Below are 17845 nucleotides of genomic sequence, written 5' to 3'. Positions count from 1 at the left end.
CAGTCCCAGAGTGGCCCGAAGGATTAGCTCCGCATCCCTTGCCCCGGCCCCAGCCCCAGCCGTGTCGCTCGCGGGAGGGGGCTTGGGGGAAGGGATCCCCCCGCACTCACCGGCAGTGGTGGAAGCGGAGCAGCCTGGCCCCAGCCCACTCCACTCCACTCCACCAGCTCCCAGCCGCGGTGCTCTGCTTCCCGCCGCAGGTGAGTGCGGGACCTTTCCCCAACCCTGCCCACAGCGACATGGCTGGGGCTGGGGCAAGGAAAGCGGAGTAGGCTGTGGCCGCATCTCTCCGCTTCCTGCCGCAAGTGAGTGCAGGGGGCGTCCTTTCCCCAACCTCCCTGCACTCACCGGTGGCAGGAAATGGAGTGCCATGGCTGGGAGGTGGCGGAGTGAAGTGGGCTGGGGCCGCATTGCTCCGCTTCCCGCCATTGCGGGTGAATGCCTGTCGGGGCGAGGGGTGTGGATAGGGGTCGAAGCAGTCAGGGGACAGGGAACAGGGGGGTTGGATAGGGGGTGGGGTTCTGGGGGTGATTAGGGATGGGGGTCTCTGGAGGGGGCAGTGAGGAAACAAGGAACGGGGGGTGCCAAAGCAAGTTTGATACAACACGGTCTCACCTATAATGCTTTGAGATTTTTTTTAGTCTCCTGAGGACCGCGTTCTATTGGCGTAGAGGTGTATTTCCCTGCATTTTGTTCAAGCCTACAGAAATAGGCTTCAGAGTACTCGGCATGTGTTCAACATTTCTCTTAAGCCCAATGTTGAGAACTTTGGCTGTGACAGTGCCATCTGTTTTTTTTATGATTTTGTTCACAAACTTGTCATCGGATTAGGCCAGTTCTTGATACAGTGCTCAAAACAGTCCACTACTGAATTCCATCGCATATCTTGTGGGAGAGTTAGCTTCGTTCTTTCCACTTTTTTCAGAGCAGCTGCTGCAAAGCAGTTGTTACGGAAGAATTCTGCAATTTCAACAACATTAGCCTTTATTTCTGGAACACTGAAGTCTTTGGCTAGGAGGTGCATTAAATGAGCACTGCAACCGTATGTTGTTAGCTTGGGACTCTCTTCACTCCCTTGTAAATAGGTTCTTCTCGTCTTGGATACATTTGCAGCATTGTCTGTGACAAAGCTGTGTACTAGACATTTGAATTTTTTCCCCACAGTTTGATATAGCTTTTATTGCTGCTACTTGTAAGTATTCTGCTATGTGTCCATTTCCTGATGTATCAGTTGTTTCTGTTAGGAATTCCCTTCTTCTGTGGTAATCTGCTGGTTCTTATCACAGACTTATTTTATGGTTGTGTCTGGATGATGGAGAATTGTTTTTTCGTTTTGCTAGAGGTGATATACTGTGGCTATGTGACATACATGATGTGATTGAAACGCTATCATTGGCAGATAACTCTGAAACTATACAAAATGATAGTGATCTTGAAGGTGGATAATCTTCAGAGGATGGATTCTCCTAAACAAAATAAGTCAGTGCAGTTAGTTAATTATTATTACCATACTGCTTATTTAGGGTATTACTCATTGCGTTAACTGACACTCCGTACTACTTTAAAGGTGAAATTGTAAAAGGAAGATCTGCCTATTTCAGCTATTTATTTTTTATCACAATTGCATCTAAAGTGATAGTACCATAGAATGACAACTATATTTTTTCCTCAAACATGAAAATTCAAGAATAGTCAAGAAGGAAGACAGGCAGTCCTTAAGAAAGAAGTGTAAAATAAAAGTTTACCAACCTGAAGATCCTGCATGTTCAGACATGTTCCTTTCATCATCTTCAACGCAGCTTCCTCTTGAGAAGGAACACTTCTCATGATGATGTTTCATTCGGGCAACCAGGCCTTGCATTTCTTTGTTGCACTGTTTGCATTTTGCATGCATGCCTGTTTTACTCACAGGTAGAGGAACTTCATTTAAAATATTCCCAAACTGGGTCTCTCTTTACGGCTTGCTGCCATTAGAGGTTTTCCCTTCTAGTGAGAGAATGGTATGGTAGATCTCAAATCAATGAAGGCTATACTCAGAAAGACCTCAAGACTTCTGGAAAATGCTGCTCAAACAGTTTCACTTCTGTTTCTACTGTCTGTCCCTCCCGTCTCACATTTATCTCCAGACTTCTTCTCCTTGTTCGGATCTATTCCACCCCCAACAATCTTCTATCATTGAACTTTTGAAATTTTGCACTTTTAGAGAGAGGTAAGGGATTGATTCTATACATAAATTTTCAGAGGGACAATAGGGTTGAGGTCTCTTATTTCTTACCTCTGTATATTTATTTTAAAACATTTTTGCTGTTAACAAGCATGTCATCTCTGGAGACACAGATACACTGTTTGAGAACTGCAAAACTAAACATCTCTGATGGTATCTTCTAGACTGAGCACTGAATCCCATTGGGTAGATAGAAAGTTTAACCTAAATAATCTATACAAAAGCCCATGGACCCCCCATAAGATTGGAACTATTCGAACTCATTTACAAAACTTTTCGTAAACATTATATGAATATGTTGTCTCATACTATAGAATTCAAATTTCTAATCTCTATTCCATGATGAGATATCTTGGAGCTATAATATATCTTAAAATCGCCCCCCCCCTCCCATTTGTCTCTTCTGCAGACTAAATAATCCCAGTTCCCTCAGCCTCTCCTCATAAGTCATGTGCTCCAGCCCCCTAACCATTTTTATTGCCCTCTGCTGGACACTCTCCAATTTTACTACATCCTTCTTGTAGTGTGGGGCCCAAAACTGGTCACAGTACTACAGATGAGGTGTCATCAATGTCGAATAGAGGGGAATGATCATGTCCCTTGATCTGCTGGCAGTGCTCCTACTTATACAGCCCAAAATGCTGTTTGCCTTCTTGGCAACAAGGGCACACTGTTGACTCATATCCAACTTCTCATCCACTGTCACCCCTAGGTCCTTTTCTGCAGAACTGCTGCCTAGTCACTTGGTCCCTAGTCTGTAGCAGTGCATGGGATTCTTCCATCCTAAGTGTAGGACTCTGCCCTTGTCCTTGTTGAACCTCATCAGATTTCTTTTGGCCCAATCCTCTAATTTGTCTAGGTCCCTCTGTATCCTGCCCCTACCCTCCAGCCTATCTACCACTCCTCCCAGTTTAGTGTCATCTGCAAACTTGCTGAGAGTGCAATCCACACCATCCCCCTGATCGTTAATGAAGATGTTGAACAAAACCGGCCCCAGGACCGACCCTGGGGCACACTGTTTGATACCAGCTGCTAACTAGACATGGAGCCATTGATCACTACCTGTTCAGCCCGATAGTCTAGCCAGCTTTCTATCCACCTTATAGTCCATTCATCTAGCTCATACTTCTTTAACTTGCTGACAAGAATACTATCAAAAGCTTTGCTAAAGTCAAGGAATAACATGTCCACTGCTTTCCCCTCATCCAGAGCCAGTTATCTCATAATTTTTTTATATTTTTTTTTGATGATGTCCACAGCTGTGGTCCCTCACTCCCCCCCTCTGGGGAGCGGGCTAGCAGCCCCCCCCCCCCAAGGGGCTACAGTTATCTCCTCATAGAAGGCAGTCAAGTTAGTCAGGCATGACTTGCCCATGGTGAATCCATGCTAACTGTTCCAGATCACTTTCCTTTCCTTGAACTGCTTCAAAATTGATTACTAGAGGACCTGCTCCATGATTTTTCCAGGGATTGAGGTGAGGCTGACTGGCCTGTAGTTTCCCAGATCCTCCTCCTTCCCTTTTTTAAAGATGGGTGCTACATTAGCCTTTTTTCAGTCATCTGGGACCTCCCCCGATTGCCATGAGTTTTCAAAGATAATGACCAATGGCTCTTCAATCACATATGCCAACTCCTTTAGCACCCTCGGATGCAGCGCATCCGGCTCTGTGGTCTTATACTCATCCCAGCTTTTCTAAATACTCCTGAACCACTTCTTTCTTCACAGAGGGCTGGTCACCTCCTCCCCATGCTGTGCTGCCCAGTGCAGTAGTCTGGGAGCTGATCTTGTTCGTGAAGGTAGAGGCAAAAAAAGCATTGAGTACATTAGCTTTTTCCACATCCTCTGTCACTAGGTTGCCTTCCTCATTCAGCAAGGGGCCAACTCTTTCCTTGACTTTCTTCTTGTTGCTAACATACCTGAAGAAACCCTTCTTGTTACTCTTAACATCTCTTGCTAGCTGCAACTCCAATTGTGATTTGGCCTTCCTGATTTCATTCCTGCATGCCTGAGCAATATTTTTATACTCCTCCCTGGTCATTTGTCCAATCTTCCACTTCTTGTAAGCTTCTTTTTTGTGTTCAAGATCAGCAAGGATTTCTCTGTTAAGCCAAGATGGTCGCCTGCCATATTTCCTGTTCTTTCTACATATCGGGATGGTTTGTTCCTGCAACCTAAATAAGGATTCTTTAAAATACAGCCAGCTCTTCTGGACTCCTTTCCCCCTCATGTTGTTCTCCCAGAGGATCCTGCCCATCAGTTCCCTGAGGGAGTGAAAGTCTGCTTTTCTGAAATCCAGGATCTGTATTTCGCTGCTCTCCTTTCTTCCTTTGGTCAGGATCCTGAACTCGACCATCTCATGGTCACTGCCTCCCAGGTTCCCATCCACTTTTGCTTCCCCTACTAATTTATACCTCGCAGTAGGGTCATACTTCGCAGTATCTTTAGTGCCCACATGGATGAGTAGCGTGGGGTAGTAGTCAGAGGGCTGGATGATCCTCAACAATCCCTCTGTAACGTCTCCGATATGGGCCCCTGGCAGGCAGCTTACCTCCATGTCAGGACATGTCATGTCAGGACAACAGCTGGGGGCCTCTCAAAAAAGAGTCACCAGTCATCACTATCATATATTTCCTCTTGGGAGTGGTGGCTGCGATCTTCCCAGCCTTGGGGGTAGATGGCTTCTCCTCCTCCACCTTCGTGGGTGGTTCCTCATTGTCAGGGCACCATACCTGTTTTCCATCACCATGGTGGGTGGGTTGGGAGTATTGGTGGAGCACTGCCTGCTGTCAGAAGTAACCAGCTGCCGGTGTCCTCCCTGTGACAGAGCCATCTGTTCCTCCCCAAGGGTTTAACAGCAATCCTCTGAAACTGTGTAGCTTCCTTCAGCCTTGGATATCTCCACATGAAATCTCCACATAATCTTAATGAATTCGAGTTCTTAATCTGAGAGCCGTATTGTAGGACAGTGCTGTGCTCAGAATGTGAGAGATGGAATAGCATTTATATTGTAATATACTTCACTGGCCTAACTGTAGAAGTGATTTTATATATTGATCGATTTTTTTTTATGGGGGGGGAGGGTCAGGTGTATTAGGAAGTGACTTGCTTAGTATGGAGACTTGAATAAAGGGAAGACTTATATGAAGAGTAGTTTAGTTTGCCAGTTATCTCCTGTTCCCTGCTGAATTTGCAAATGTTTGAGGACGCTAACATTGTTAAACCTATTTTCTTTTGTTTGATGCTATAGTGAAGTCATAACTGATGTTTTGAAAACAACAACAGCAAAAGCTTAGGACAAATATGTACATTTAAGTGGGGAGTACTTCCACTTAATCTGCTTTACAGAGTTGTACTTTGCGTACATTTCAGTGGAGATGCACTTTCTGTATAAAAACAATCTATAATTACTGCTGCATCTGCAGTCACTCTTTCCCTGTGGAGATATTGATGGATATTAATAAGTAAATATTAGTAGTAAAATAAGGCATACATTTTTGGATTTGTGTTAACATATAACGTCTCTTGTTATGGTTAAAATAAAGCTATATGAACAAATAGACTATAGTTGCTTTGCCTGTTCAGTGTATTTGGTGTCTTATATAAATTTCTGTTTAACTTGTAGATTTTGGATCTCTGTTTGACTTGGAAAATGATCTTCCTGATGAGCTGATCCCCAATGGAGAGTTAAGCCTTCTAAATAGCAGTGGAAATCTTGTTCCAGATGCAGCTTCCAAACACAAACAACTTTCTGAACTTCTAAGGGGAAGCGGTAGCTCTACCCTAAATCCTGGGATTGGAAATGTGAACTCAAATAGCCCTGTCCAGCAAGGAGTTGGTAGCCAAGTCCAAGGGCAGCCGAACAGTGCTAACATTAGTAATCTGGGTGCTATGGGTAAGAGCCCTTTAAACCAGGGAGACACTTCTGCTTCAAACCTGGCAAAGCAGGCAGCCAGCACCTCTGGACCTACCACACCTGCATCACAAGCACTGAACTCTCAAGCACAAAAGCAAGTGGGGATGGTGACAAGCAGCCCTGCAACATCACAGACTGGACCTGGGATATGTATGAATGCTAATTTCAGTCAGACTCACCAGGGCCTTCTCAACAGTAACTCTGGCCACAATTTAATGAATCAGCCTCAGCAAGGACAAGGGCAGGTAATGAATGGATCTCTTGGGGCAGCTGGAAGAGGAAGGGGAGCAGGAATGCAATATTCTGCCCCTTCCATGCAAGGGAATGCAGGCAGTGTGCTGGCAGAGACTTTAACTCAAGTGTCACCACAGATGGCTGGTCATGCAGGCCTGAACACAGCACAGACGGGAGCAATGACAAAAGTATGTACATATAACTTTATAAATTCTATCTGTCTAGATTCATGTTTTTCCTCCAGGTATCTGAGAAATTGATTTTAGTAACTGATAAAAATTCAGGCGTCTTGAAAGTATTTGTTTTCAGTTTTTATTAGGTGTAAATTAGATATCCCTGGTTCATGTAAAACTAAGATACTAGACTTTTAGTAGTGATGAGTGTAATTTAACTGACTGTGTGCTAAAGATCCCAAACAGATCACATTTCTGAGCGGAAGAGGAAACTTTGGTCCTGCTTAAGTAATCTATTTATCATGTGAAAATTTTAAAGGTTTCATGCTTACAATAGGATATGTGTAATTTAAAGAAAATTGGGTTTTGAAGTTTCATTTTAAAATTAGCCTAAGACTATAAATACTGTGTATCAAGTCTTTTCAGCAATGAATGTTTCACTGTTTAAAAAAAATTCTGATTCAACTCTGATTCTCTTATTGCGTTCCATTGTGTGTAGTAAGAAAAAGAAAAGAGGAAAAATTTGCTTTGTGAATTCTGCACTTATCCGTTTCAGGCATTAGGATGTCCTGAAAATGAGACACAATGAAAGCACTGCTTTTATTATCATCATAAATGAAAATGGCTGTTTAGAATCTCTTTGAAGAAGGCTAAAACTAGGACAAAATCTTGCTAGTAAGTTATTGGAAGAGAAGAATTCAGTGGCCCAAAAAAGAAAAAAAAATGGTTTACTGACCATTTCTGTATGCTTTACTCTAGCAAACAGAAAAAGTGTTTATTTCAAGCTAAGCACATTTAGTACTGATAAAAGGTGCTAGACTGAGAGGCTTGAAGATATGTACCTGTTTACAGAAAAATTACAGAATAGGCAGAGGCAATACACGCTTCTCCATACTGCCATGTCAGTATGATCCCATTGAAGTCTTTGGCTTCTTTGCTTAAAGACGGGTACCAATTAGCAGAATTATAGTGACTGTTTTTGTGATGTAGACACCTGTCTGTCAGAGGGCTATGAGACTGTCAGAGACAGTACAAGTGTGTGAGTGGCAAGTCACCCATTTATAGCGCCCCTCTTCCCCCCCCCCCCCCCACCCACACACACAGCTGAAGAGCAGAGTCAGAGTTTTTGTATTTATTGCATTTATCGATCTGGTCTATAACACATCTCTTACTAGTGGGTGGGGAAAAGTCATGTTTCACAAGTTAAGCAAAACTGCTATTGTCAGAGTCTCTTTTCATATTGGAATCTCAGGGACCCCACTTTTGTGTATTGTTGCTGTAGTTACAAATTTGAGATATTGGAAAAGTGTAAAAGTCATGTGGTAGTATTGGACACTGACATCCTATTTAGCCACTGAACACAAAAAGTCAGGTTCAGTTTCCATTACCACTCAGTTCTTTACGCTTCTGCTGAAACTGCAAACAAGAATGCATTGAGTAGTTTGGTGATGTGGCTACATATCTCTTTGGGTTCTGTTATGAAGACTGTTTATTTCACATAGGCCACTAGGCTAAACCTGACAGGGGAAGAGCATATTTTCTGTGTGAAGTGTAGTCTACCAGCCACTTCACTTCTTCAACAGCTGGGAGTGCAGAGCTTTCTAGTAAGGAATTTCCCTGGACCCTGTCTGAGGGTTGGGGACCATTTTAGTATCACTCTTGGCTGCAGTGTGTTAAATTTGTTGGTTCGTTGCTGACAGAAGTTGGGGCACAAATTCTGCTCATCCCCATTGGGGGATGATTTTCTTTATTTTAACGAAGGGAAGCTTAAAGGTCTAAACAGATTGGCAGCATGATGTAAAGCTGAGCATACTTATCGTCAGTCTATGAACCTAAACATTTAGATGCTCTTTGTATAGCGATTGACTGCTATAGTTACAGGAGAAGAATGGTTATTGGGAAGTAAGTAGGGAAAGGGGTAGGTGATTATTTTCTTGTACTAGATTTGTTTTTCTCTGAAATGTGTGGAAATGGAATGAAAATATCTAATTATTTGGCTTATTTCTGTTTTTTAAAAACAACAAGGAGTCCGGCCACCAGACTCCTTGTTGTTTTTGTGGATACAGACTAACACGGCTATCCCCGATACTTGATTTTTTAAAAAGTAACCCATTGGAGCAGGTTTCTTTAGCTTCTACACAGCTGTGTTATGTAGGTTATAACTTGATTGTATGCACTTAAGATGAAATGGACTTTGGGGCAGAGGTCCTTACTTGGGCCAGAGGTCCTTACTTGGGCCCTCTGCCCTGGAGTTAATTTTAGCAGTTTTGAGTAAGAATCACTTATCAAGCTGAATGGAGGTCATGTGACTTCTGCTTTTTTATTCTGTGATGCAATTTTTTTTTTAAAGAACTTATCAATGACATATATTTCAAACACTCAGGAAGACAAGCTCTCTGTTGAAGAGGCCTTTCGGTCTGTGGCCCTGATCTCGCAATGCGTTGAGTTCTAAACAGAGTATGTGGAAGAGTGTGGTTTGCTTAGTGCAGCAAAAAAAAGGCTGAGAGATTATATGACTTCTCTGGATAAATACATTAGGGGGTAAGCACTAGGGAGGGTGATGAGCTATTAAACTAAAGACAATGTTGGTACAAGCACAAGTGGTTATAAATTAGCCATGAACAAATTCAGTCTGGAAATTAGAAGGAGGCCATCAGAGGGGACGGGTTCTGGAATAGCATGCCAATAGGAATTGTGGGGGCAAACAACTTATTTAGTTTTAAGAAAAGCTGGACAAATGTACTGTGGTTGTACGCCAGCTTACTTGTGATGGTTGGGGGAGGGGCTCAACAGCTTTGGATTCACTTCTGGCTTATGTCCTATATTCCTAAAAGCTCATGCTTCAGGGTTTCAGCCAGTTTCCTGCAGGGGTCAGAAAGAGATCAACCGCCCCTCCCCAAGGGGAATAAATAGTATTCTAGTGTTGGTTTTTTGTTTTTTTTAACCCCTTCCTCTGAAAGCATAGAGAAGGCCACGATGGAGGGGACTTTGGAGGGGAAGGCAAGGACTCATAGGTGGCACTGAGCATTCTCTCTGGTGCTTGCCTGGCTGATTTTTATGTGCTCAGGATCTGACTGATTGCAATATGTGAAGTCAGGAAGGAATTTTAATTAGCAGTGACCTTGGGGAGGGGGTTGCTTTCCTCTGCAGCATGTAGTTGTGGGTCACTTGCCAGGGTTATCTGGGTGTATCTTAATAATTTCTCTGCCATTGTGGGGGCCTTCGGCACTGGTGCACCTTGGTCCCTCGGGGGCCTTGGTCCCCTCTGTTGCACATAATAGTGTAGCTTCTTATGGGCTCTAAGACTTTGGTCTAATTTTGGTTGTTGGATTTAGGGTGTAGGTGCTGCGAGGTATTGGGGGCCTGTGCTACATGGGAGGTCAGACTACATAATGCGGTGGTTCCTTCTGGCCTTAAACTCTGTGATTCTGTGAAAAAGACTTGGACCTAATTGTGCTTTAGTTTTAGAAAAGAAAAGTAAATGTTAGGTTGCATAAGGAAATGGAAAATAATACTGAAAATATAATCCCATTATATAAATTAGTGGTATGCCCTCACATAGAATAAATACTGTGTTCAGTTCTGATCACCCTGTCTCAAATAGGTATGGCAGAGAGTGAATTTAGAGATGCATGGCGAGAACAATTAGAGGCACAGAAACGTTTCCATATGGGGAGTGTAAAGATTGGGTCTGTTAGCCAGAGAGGACAGGATAAAAGTGTATAATACAGTGTTACAGTGAAGGTAAATCAGGCACTAATACTTGTACCCTTGAAAGAAAAGAACTAGGAGAACTACAGCAAAATTGAAAAAAGCAATTTCATGCATTGCACAACTAGCCTGTGGAACTCATTTGTCACTTGATATAAGTGAGACATTTTAATTAACCTTCCTCTTTATTATTCACTTTATTTATTTATTTATTATCCATTTTAGTCTTCAATTGTTCATTTATTAAGACAATAAAACATACTAAGCTGTTTCTGTATCCTAAGTATACTAATTCAGAACTGATGGTTCTCCTTTGAGTGATTGTGAATCTATACATTCCACTGTAGGCATATGTGTACCCAGTACAATCAAGTTGGAGACTTTTGCCAAGAGTACCGCTGGTTTGCACATATGCTCCTGCCCTCCTCATGCACAGAGCAGGGGACACAAAAGTGATGTAGCTGTTGCCTCCCTCTCTGTTCCTTCTTACCGCCTGTGCTGGGAGTTGGAGCTTCCTGTCACTTGTGAGCCTTGGTTAGCCAGTTTAGAAAGAGAGATTCTCATTTGGTATATAGGTGTCAGAGTAGCAGCCGTGTTAGTCTGTATCCACAAAAAGAACAGGAGTACTTGTGGCACCTTAGAGACTAACAAATTTATTAGAGCATGATCTTTCATGATCTTTCCAATATATACAGAGAAGTTGGAAGTTTCAGTACAAACTGTAAGAGGCTAATTAGTTAAGATGAGCTGTTAGCAGGAGAAAAACTTTTGTAGTGATAATCAAGATGGCCCATTTAGACAGTTGACAAGAAGGTGTGAGGATACTTAACTTAGGGAAATAGATTGAATCTATTTGGGGGATGAAGGGAGATGTCAATTTTTTTTTTTAAAGATGGTTTACAGTCTGTATGCTGTCCACAACTGTGATGACAAGATGACCCTAATGAAGCCAAGATCTAGAAGGGCCTGCTGTGGACAGAGCTGATAGGAAGTTTAGATCTCCATCTAGAGACATCCTGAAGTCTCGAGTAGTAGCAAGGTCTATGCTGTTTGTCGTCTTCGTCGCTAGGGTATAAAAACCCTGAGCATGAAGAGTTATATGGGAATCTTTTGAAGTCCTCTGTCTTTTTTTTACAGTGCAAGGGCGGCAGTCCTTTTCCACAGTTGGGATCGCAGCGCTGTGCAGGAGGGAAATGTTATCTAGTTTGCTTCTGTCCCCTTCCCAAAACCTGCTTCCCATCCCTTTTCTGGGACCCATTTCACAAGGCTGTATTAATTTTAAGACTTCTAGTCTCTCTTTAATCAGAGAGCAATAGCAGAAGTTACTTACCAACACAGAGGGAAAGGATTTTATTCCCGCTATTTCCTGATTCCCCAAAAGGGAGGCTGTCTTTGGCCCCTCCTAGATATAAGAAAGCTGAACATATTCATCAAGAAAATCAAGTTCAAAATGGTTACCCTTGCATCTATTATCCCATCCATAGTGAAGAAGGATTGGTATGCTGCCTTCAATCCTGGCCACAGAAAGTATCTTTGATTCATAGTAGGGAATGCGCACTACCAGTAGATGGTACTGCTCTTTATTGAAAGTAGTAAAGGGGAACTGGTTACAGACCAGCATGTATATCGCTGCATTTCTGACTTTTACCAAACTCTGTTATAATCTAGCAAATGTTATTCCTCCTTCTAGAATAACGGCCCATTCTACAAGGGCTCATTCCAGTTCGTCAGCCTTCTTGAGTAACATACTGATGTGGACGTTTGCAAGGCAGCAGTGTGATCATTGGTACAAACCTTCTCCAGACACAGTTATCGCTCAAGCTTTCTTGGGCAATGCCATTTTGGCAAGTCAGTGCTACAGTCTCTCTCCGTGTAATCCAAAGTTTCGTCACCTGTAAGGGAATAGCTGATGAGTCACCTTCACTGGAATGTATATGTGCACAATCACTTGAAGGATTGAAGATGGCTTCTTTCCTGTTCCATAACTACTGTTCTTTGATTTTTCTGTGCGTGCATGCATACATTGTACAACCAACCCACCATCTCTGTAGTTCAGGTATTAGATGTCTGTGTGAAGAAACAAGGAGGCAGTAGTCATGCCCCTTTATGGCCTCTGCTCACTGCACAAGGATGCATTTGTGTCCTAGTGGTACTGCTGCAAAAGTCTCCAACTTGAGTTCATTGGGTGCACATAAATCTCCACTTGAATGTATATGTGCACAACACATCTCAAAGAGCAGTTACCACACAGGGAAGTAATCGTTTTCTTGCTCCTCAGCTTTTAGTTTAGAGGGCCTTTCAGGGTTGCTCTGCTCTGACCACCTCTCTTTCCATTTTTTTTCTCACTGGTGTCAGTCACAGAGTTCATCCCATGTTAGTGGAGCTTTTTTGGTTTTTCTTTTTCCCAGGGTTTTTTCCTCAATGGTAGAGGGGAAAATTTGAGAGAGGTATAAAGTGCGCCTGTGAACTGTTTTGAAGCTTATTCTAAAGGGAAGTGGGAGTTGGATTGGCATTTACATTGATCTACATCACTGTGCCCTTGGGATCATGCTCGTCCTATCCATCCGCATTAATGTGTCCTGAATTCTCCTAAGATCTTGGAGGATAAAGCTTGCCTTTGGGTCAGTACTAGAAAGGTGCATGGTGAGTGATCTGACAGTAGGCTTCCAGACCTTTTGAGAAAAGAACATTTTTTTCATGCTCTTCACTCCTTGGCTATTCAGTGTCAGGAAGATGTAGACAAATTAAAAGGATATGGAGAAGAGCAACAAAAATGCCTACACAGTTGCAAAGGGATTTACTTACATGGGACAAATATAGGCAAGATGTGCAGAGAATGGCTAAACAGTTTTAACACCCAGCAATCAATATACTGGAAGAGTATCAGCACCAAGATTAAATATTTAGATACAACTAGAGCTAATGTGTTGAACAGCAGGAAAAATTTCCTCACATTGAGATCTGTTAGGCTGGGAGATAAAGCATTATCACTTGGACTACTTTAAAATAGACAAAACACGATACTGTAAATATATAGTAAGGAACAATCTTGTCGTAGTCTTGTCAGACAATCTTGTGGAATGACCTAGATTAACTAGTGTTCTTCTTCGAGTAGTGTCCATGTGGGTGCTCCATACTGTAGGTGTATCTAATCGGAGAATTTAGATAACTGTGTCTGTTCAGCCCACACATGCACTCTCCCTCCCTTGTGATCTGCCTCAAGGCTATCTAGTACTGCGCAGGCGAACCACCCTCAGTTCTTTCTTGGCCGCCTTTGGCCAGGAACAGAGTAAGCCCTTCCTTCTTGGCAGTAAGTGTTTAGTAGAAGCAGTAAATGTTCTTAGACTTTCCATTTTCATTTTAAAAAAGAATTTCTTTCATGTTTCCTGCCCTTGTTCGGGGGGATCACCTTCTATGGGGATTTAGTAGTTGAATTAAGTTTTTCAGTTCTTTAAATAAAAAATCAAAAACCACACCTTTCACGTTTCCCTGCCTTTTTGGGAGTGATTACCCCAGGAGGGGAATGCCTGGTTCCCTTGGCTTCAAGAAGTGCCTCTCTTGCAATGAGGCAATCCCAATAACGAACAGACACTTTCATTGTGTCTGGTGGACACGCACATTCTTTCTGCCAGAAGCTAAAGGTGAGATCTCATAAGAACTGGGAGCTCAAGTTAAACGTCTCCTCATGGAGCGTGCTCTTCAGCTGCTGACTGAACCCAGTTCTCCAGGACGAAGATTGTCCACAGAGCCTTCAACATCCAGAGGGTAGAATTGTGAAAGAAGTTGGCTGATCTCCGCCCCCCCCCCCCACCACTGCAAAGCCTCTGGAAAAAGGGCTCCAACCCCTCAAACTTGAGTCCTTGGCCAGCCAGAGGGGATCCCTGGCGTGCTTGGCCATCTCAGTACTGACAGCTCTGAAGCACAGTACCCAGAAATATCAGGGAACTATCTAAGTACCTGATGGGCACAGGTGCGGAGGCAGTGTCACCACCTCCCAGAGATAGACAGAGACCGAACCGTCTCTAAAAGATGAGCTCAGACAAAACCATCCTTGGCAATGAGTGTGGCAAAACACCCCTCATCCTAATATTCATCCCATAAACAACTTATGGTACCAACGAGTTGACATCAACACTCCTCGACTGTACCAAGTGTATCAACAGTATGGCAAAAGTTCAGTGACTGACAGGTCCCTCAAGAACAAAAGAACCAGAATCACCACTACTTGGTACCAGAGCCCTGGTACCAAGCATGTCTAGGTCCCCTAAATTACCGTTGATACTGGGCCATTTACCCACAGTGCCCTGGTCAGCACCACCCTTCTCCAGTGAGGAATCTGTCATCCTGGTCACTGCCCTCCTTTCCCTGGTTTCTCACAATGTCCCATCATTGCAACATCAGGGACCTCACCAACCGCACCCTTATGCCAACCTTCATTAGCACCACTGCTACCCATCCTCTCCCTCCTTCTCCCCCACCCCCCCGACCTGCCTTGTGGCTGTACTGGAATCCATGGATGATTACAGATTTAAACCTTGCGAGCATCCATTGTCTATCATAAAGAATCCATCAGGCGGTCACTACAGCTTTAGTGTCCAGGGGCCCAGAGCCTGAGGAAGAAACTTTTGAAGGACAGGAGGCCAGACTTTTTGAAGTGGAGACTACCCCACCAGCAAACTTCATCGTCACCAGATGAGGCTGTGATGCCCCCTCAATCACTAGCTGATGACTTGAGGCTCTTTCAGGACCTTACTAAGAGGGTGGTAGATGAGTTTCAAATTCCCCTACAGGTGGTGACAGACACACACCACAAGGTGGTAGATATTCCACACGCTTAACAAGGTGCTCCTGGATCCTGCCACGGTCATCTGGCAGAAACCAGCTTCCATTGCACCAATGTGCAAGAGCTGACAAGAAGTACTGTGTCCCCGCTAAAGAGGCAGACTTCCTCTCTACGCACCCTCAACCTAACTGTATTGTTTTGGATGCAGTTAATGCACAGGGAAAACATCATCATGCCAAATCAACTCCATATGATAGACTGGAAGAGGCTAGACCTGTTTGGGAAGAAGACATACGTGTCGGTGACCATGCAATTCAGGGTGCTGAACTACAAGCCATAATGGCTAAGAAGGAATATGTAAATTATGAGAAACTCATCGCGTTTATTGACTGCTTGCCAGAGGTGCAAAAGGAAGAATATCAGACCATTGTTAAAGCGGGTCAGTTAGTAGCTAGAATAATGCTACAGAAGGCCCTGGATGCTGCAGATATGGCAGCCTGCTCGGTCTTGATGGCAGTGGTAATGACAGGCATTCTGGCTACACCTCTCCAGGTTGCTGAAGGAAGTGCAGGTGATGGTCAAGAACCTCTTGCTTGAAGTGCCCAAACTCTTTGCCAATAAGATAGATGTGTCACTTCACAAGTTAAAGGATTTCAGGGCCATGCTCTGCTCCCTGGGAATCTACACAGTGGGACAGAAGAGAAAATATGGCTAACAACCACCTCACAGATCCCAAACACCTTAGTTCCCACTGTCGAAGTAGTATTACAAGTCACAGCGTAAGACCCAGGATGCAAGAGGAAGCAGTCAGCCTTCCAGTTCTCAACCCTCATCCTCTAAATATCAGTTTTGATGCTTTAGTTGAGGCCCTGAACAACTGTCCCTTGCAACAATGGCTGCTGCTATCTATGGACCTTCCATGTCCCTTTGGAAGTTGCCTGACCCTCTTCCACAGAGTTGGGAGAACATCACCTTTGACAAATGGGTCTTGGAGATTATTTCAAAGGGTTACGCCATCCACCTCATGTCCCTCCCCCAAACCCATCTTCTATCCCTATCCCTCTTGAGGGACCCTTTTAACTTGAGTCTGCTTCATCAGAAAATAGATCTGCTATGCCTAGGGGCCATAGAACCAGTCCCTGTTTGTCTAGATTTCCCAATCCTCCCAGGTGACGGGATGTTGGAGACCCATATTAGATCTGAGGGCATTGAACAAATAAACGAAGGCTCCAAATTTCAAGAAGGTCACGTGAGTAGCCATTATTCGAACTCCGGAGCAAGGAGATTGGGTTTTGGCCCTCAGTCTTCTTCTACATTTCAATCTGGCCATCTCACGGGAGGTTCCTCCAGTTTCTTTTGGGCAGGACCATTATCAGTATAGACTGCTCCCATTTGGCCTCTCGTCCGCACCCAGGGTATTCTCCAAGGTTGTCTCCATCATAGCTGCACAACTGCGGACATTGGGTATTATCTATCCATACCTGGACGACTGCCTCCTCCAGGCTCCTTTGTTTGAGGATGCCTTGTAAGCCACCCAGACAACTATGTGCATAATTGCATAATGGCCTACAGGTCAATACCTAGAAATTGATCTTCACCCCCAGTACACCTGGAGTTCTTTGGGGTCGAGCTCGATGCAGTACAGGCAAGAGCATTTCTCTCTCCACAGAGATTCGCCCCTCTCATGAGTCTCAGAGACAGTCCGAGCCAGCCCACAAACATTGGCCGGGAATTGTCTGCAACTTCTTGAACACGTGGCAGTGTGCACTTTTGTGACTCCACACACCTGGTTGTTCATGAAATGTTTGTAGATGTGGCACAGATCTGTCTGCTCCCCGAGCAGAAACGGACTGGAGAAGCCGCTGTCGATGCTCTCCAGGGTCAAACACCCTAGATTGGTGGAAGCAGTCTTCCAGTGTCCACGTTTGTATTCTGTTCATATAACCCCCACCAATGCTAACCCTAACAATAGACATCTCCCTGATAGGTTGGGGAGCCCCTCTTAAACGACCACGAAGTCCAGGGCAAGTGGTCTCTCTCAGAAGCAGTCCTCCATATCAACTTCTTGGAACGAAGAGCTGTCAGAAACGGCTGCACATAGTCTTTCCCATTCATCAGGGATACTCTCACAAAAGTCATGACAGACAGTATAACCTACATGTTTTACATAAATCACCAAGGAGGCGCCAAATCACCCTCTTTGTGTGGAAGCGATAAAACTTTGGAATTGGTGCATCTGCCACAGTATGTTCATGTCAGCCACTTGCCTGCCAGGGATACAGAATGTGAAAACTGACAGTCAGAACTTCTCCCACGATCACGAATGGGAAACGAATCCTGCAATGCTTCATGACATTTAACCTATAGGGGACCCTGACAATAGATCTCTTTGCCACTTACCGCTCCCTGTTACACCTATCCATGAAGATGGCATTTCTGGTGGCATTACTTAGCTCGAAGGATAGGGGAGAGGGTGGCGTTGATGGTGCACCTGCTATTCATGGTCTTCTTTAAGGACAAAGTCACCTTGAGGCCACACCTCAAGTTCCTCCTCCGGGTAACCTCATCTTTCCATTTAACCTAGCTAATTCACGTCCCTGTATTTTTTCCAAAACTGCATCGTGCCAATAGGGAGGCCACATTACATATGCTGGATGTTAGGAGGGCCCTAGCATTCTACTTGGACAGGACTAAGGACTTTAGGAAATCTCCCAAACTTTTCTTTTCATTTGTGGAGAAATCCAAGGGCTCCACAATATCACCCCACTGACTTTCCAAATGGTTCTCTAGTTGGATTAACCACCATT

The 17845-nt window shown here is 44.0% G+C and overlaps 1 protein-coding gene across 8 annotated transcripts in view; it reads left to right on the top strand.

The window, feature by feature from the left end:
• The window catches only part of CREBBP (CREB binding lysine acetyltransferase), a 191714-nt gene that overhangs the window by 28498 nt on the left and 145371 nt on the right, over positions 1 to 17845 (top strand). For all 8 annotated transcript variants that reach the window (XM_073362774.2, XM_073362776.2, XM_073362780.2 and 5 more), the window contains exon 2: positions 5847 to 6559. In XM_073362774.2, coding sequence (XP_073218875.1) covers positions 5847 to 6559 — 713 coding nt within the window. The remainder of the gene's footprint in view (positions 1 to 5846; positions 6560 to 17845) is intronic.

Source organism: Lepidochelys kempii, chromosome 10 (genome assembly GCF_965140285.1).
Source record: "Lepidochelys kempii isolate rLepKem1 chromosome 10, rLepKem1.hap1, whole genome shotgun sequence".
Lineage (NCBI taxonomy): Eukaryota > Metazoa > Chordata > Testudines > Cheloniidae > Lepidochelys > Lepidochelys kempii.
This window is presented reverse-complemented; position numbering and strand designations above follow the sequence as displayed.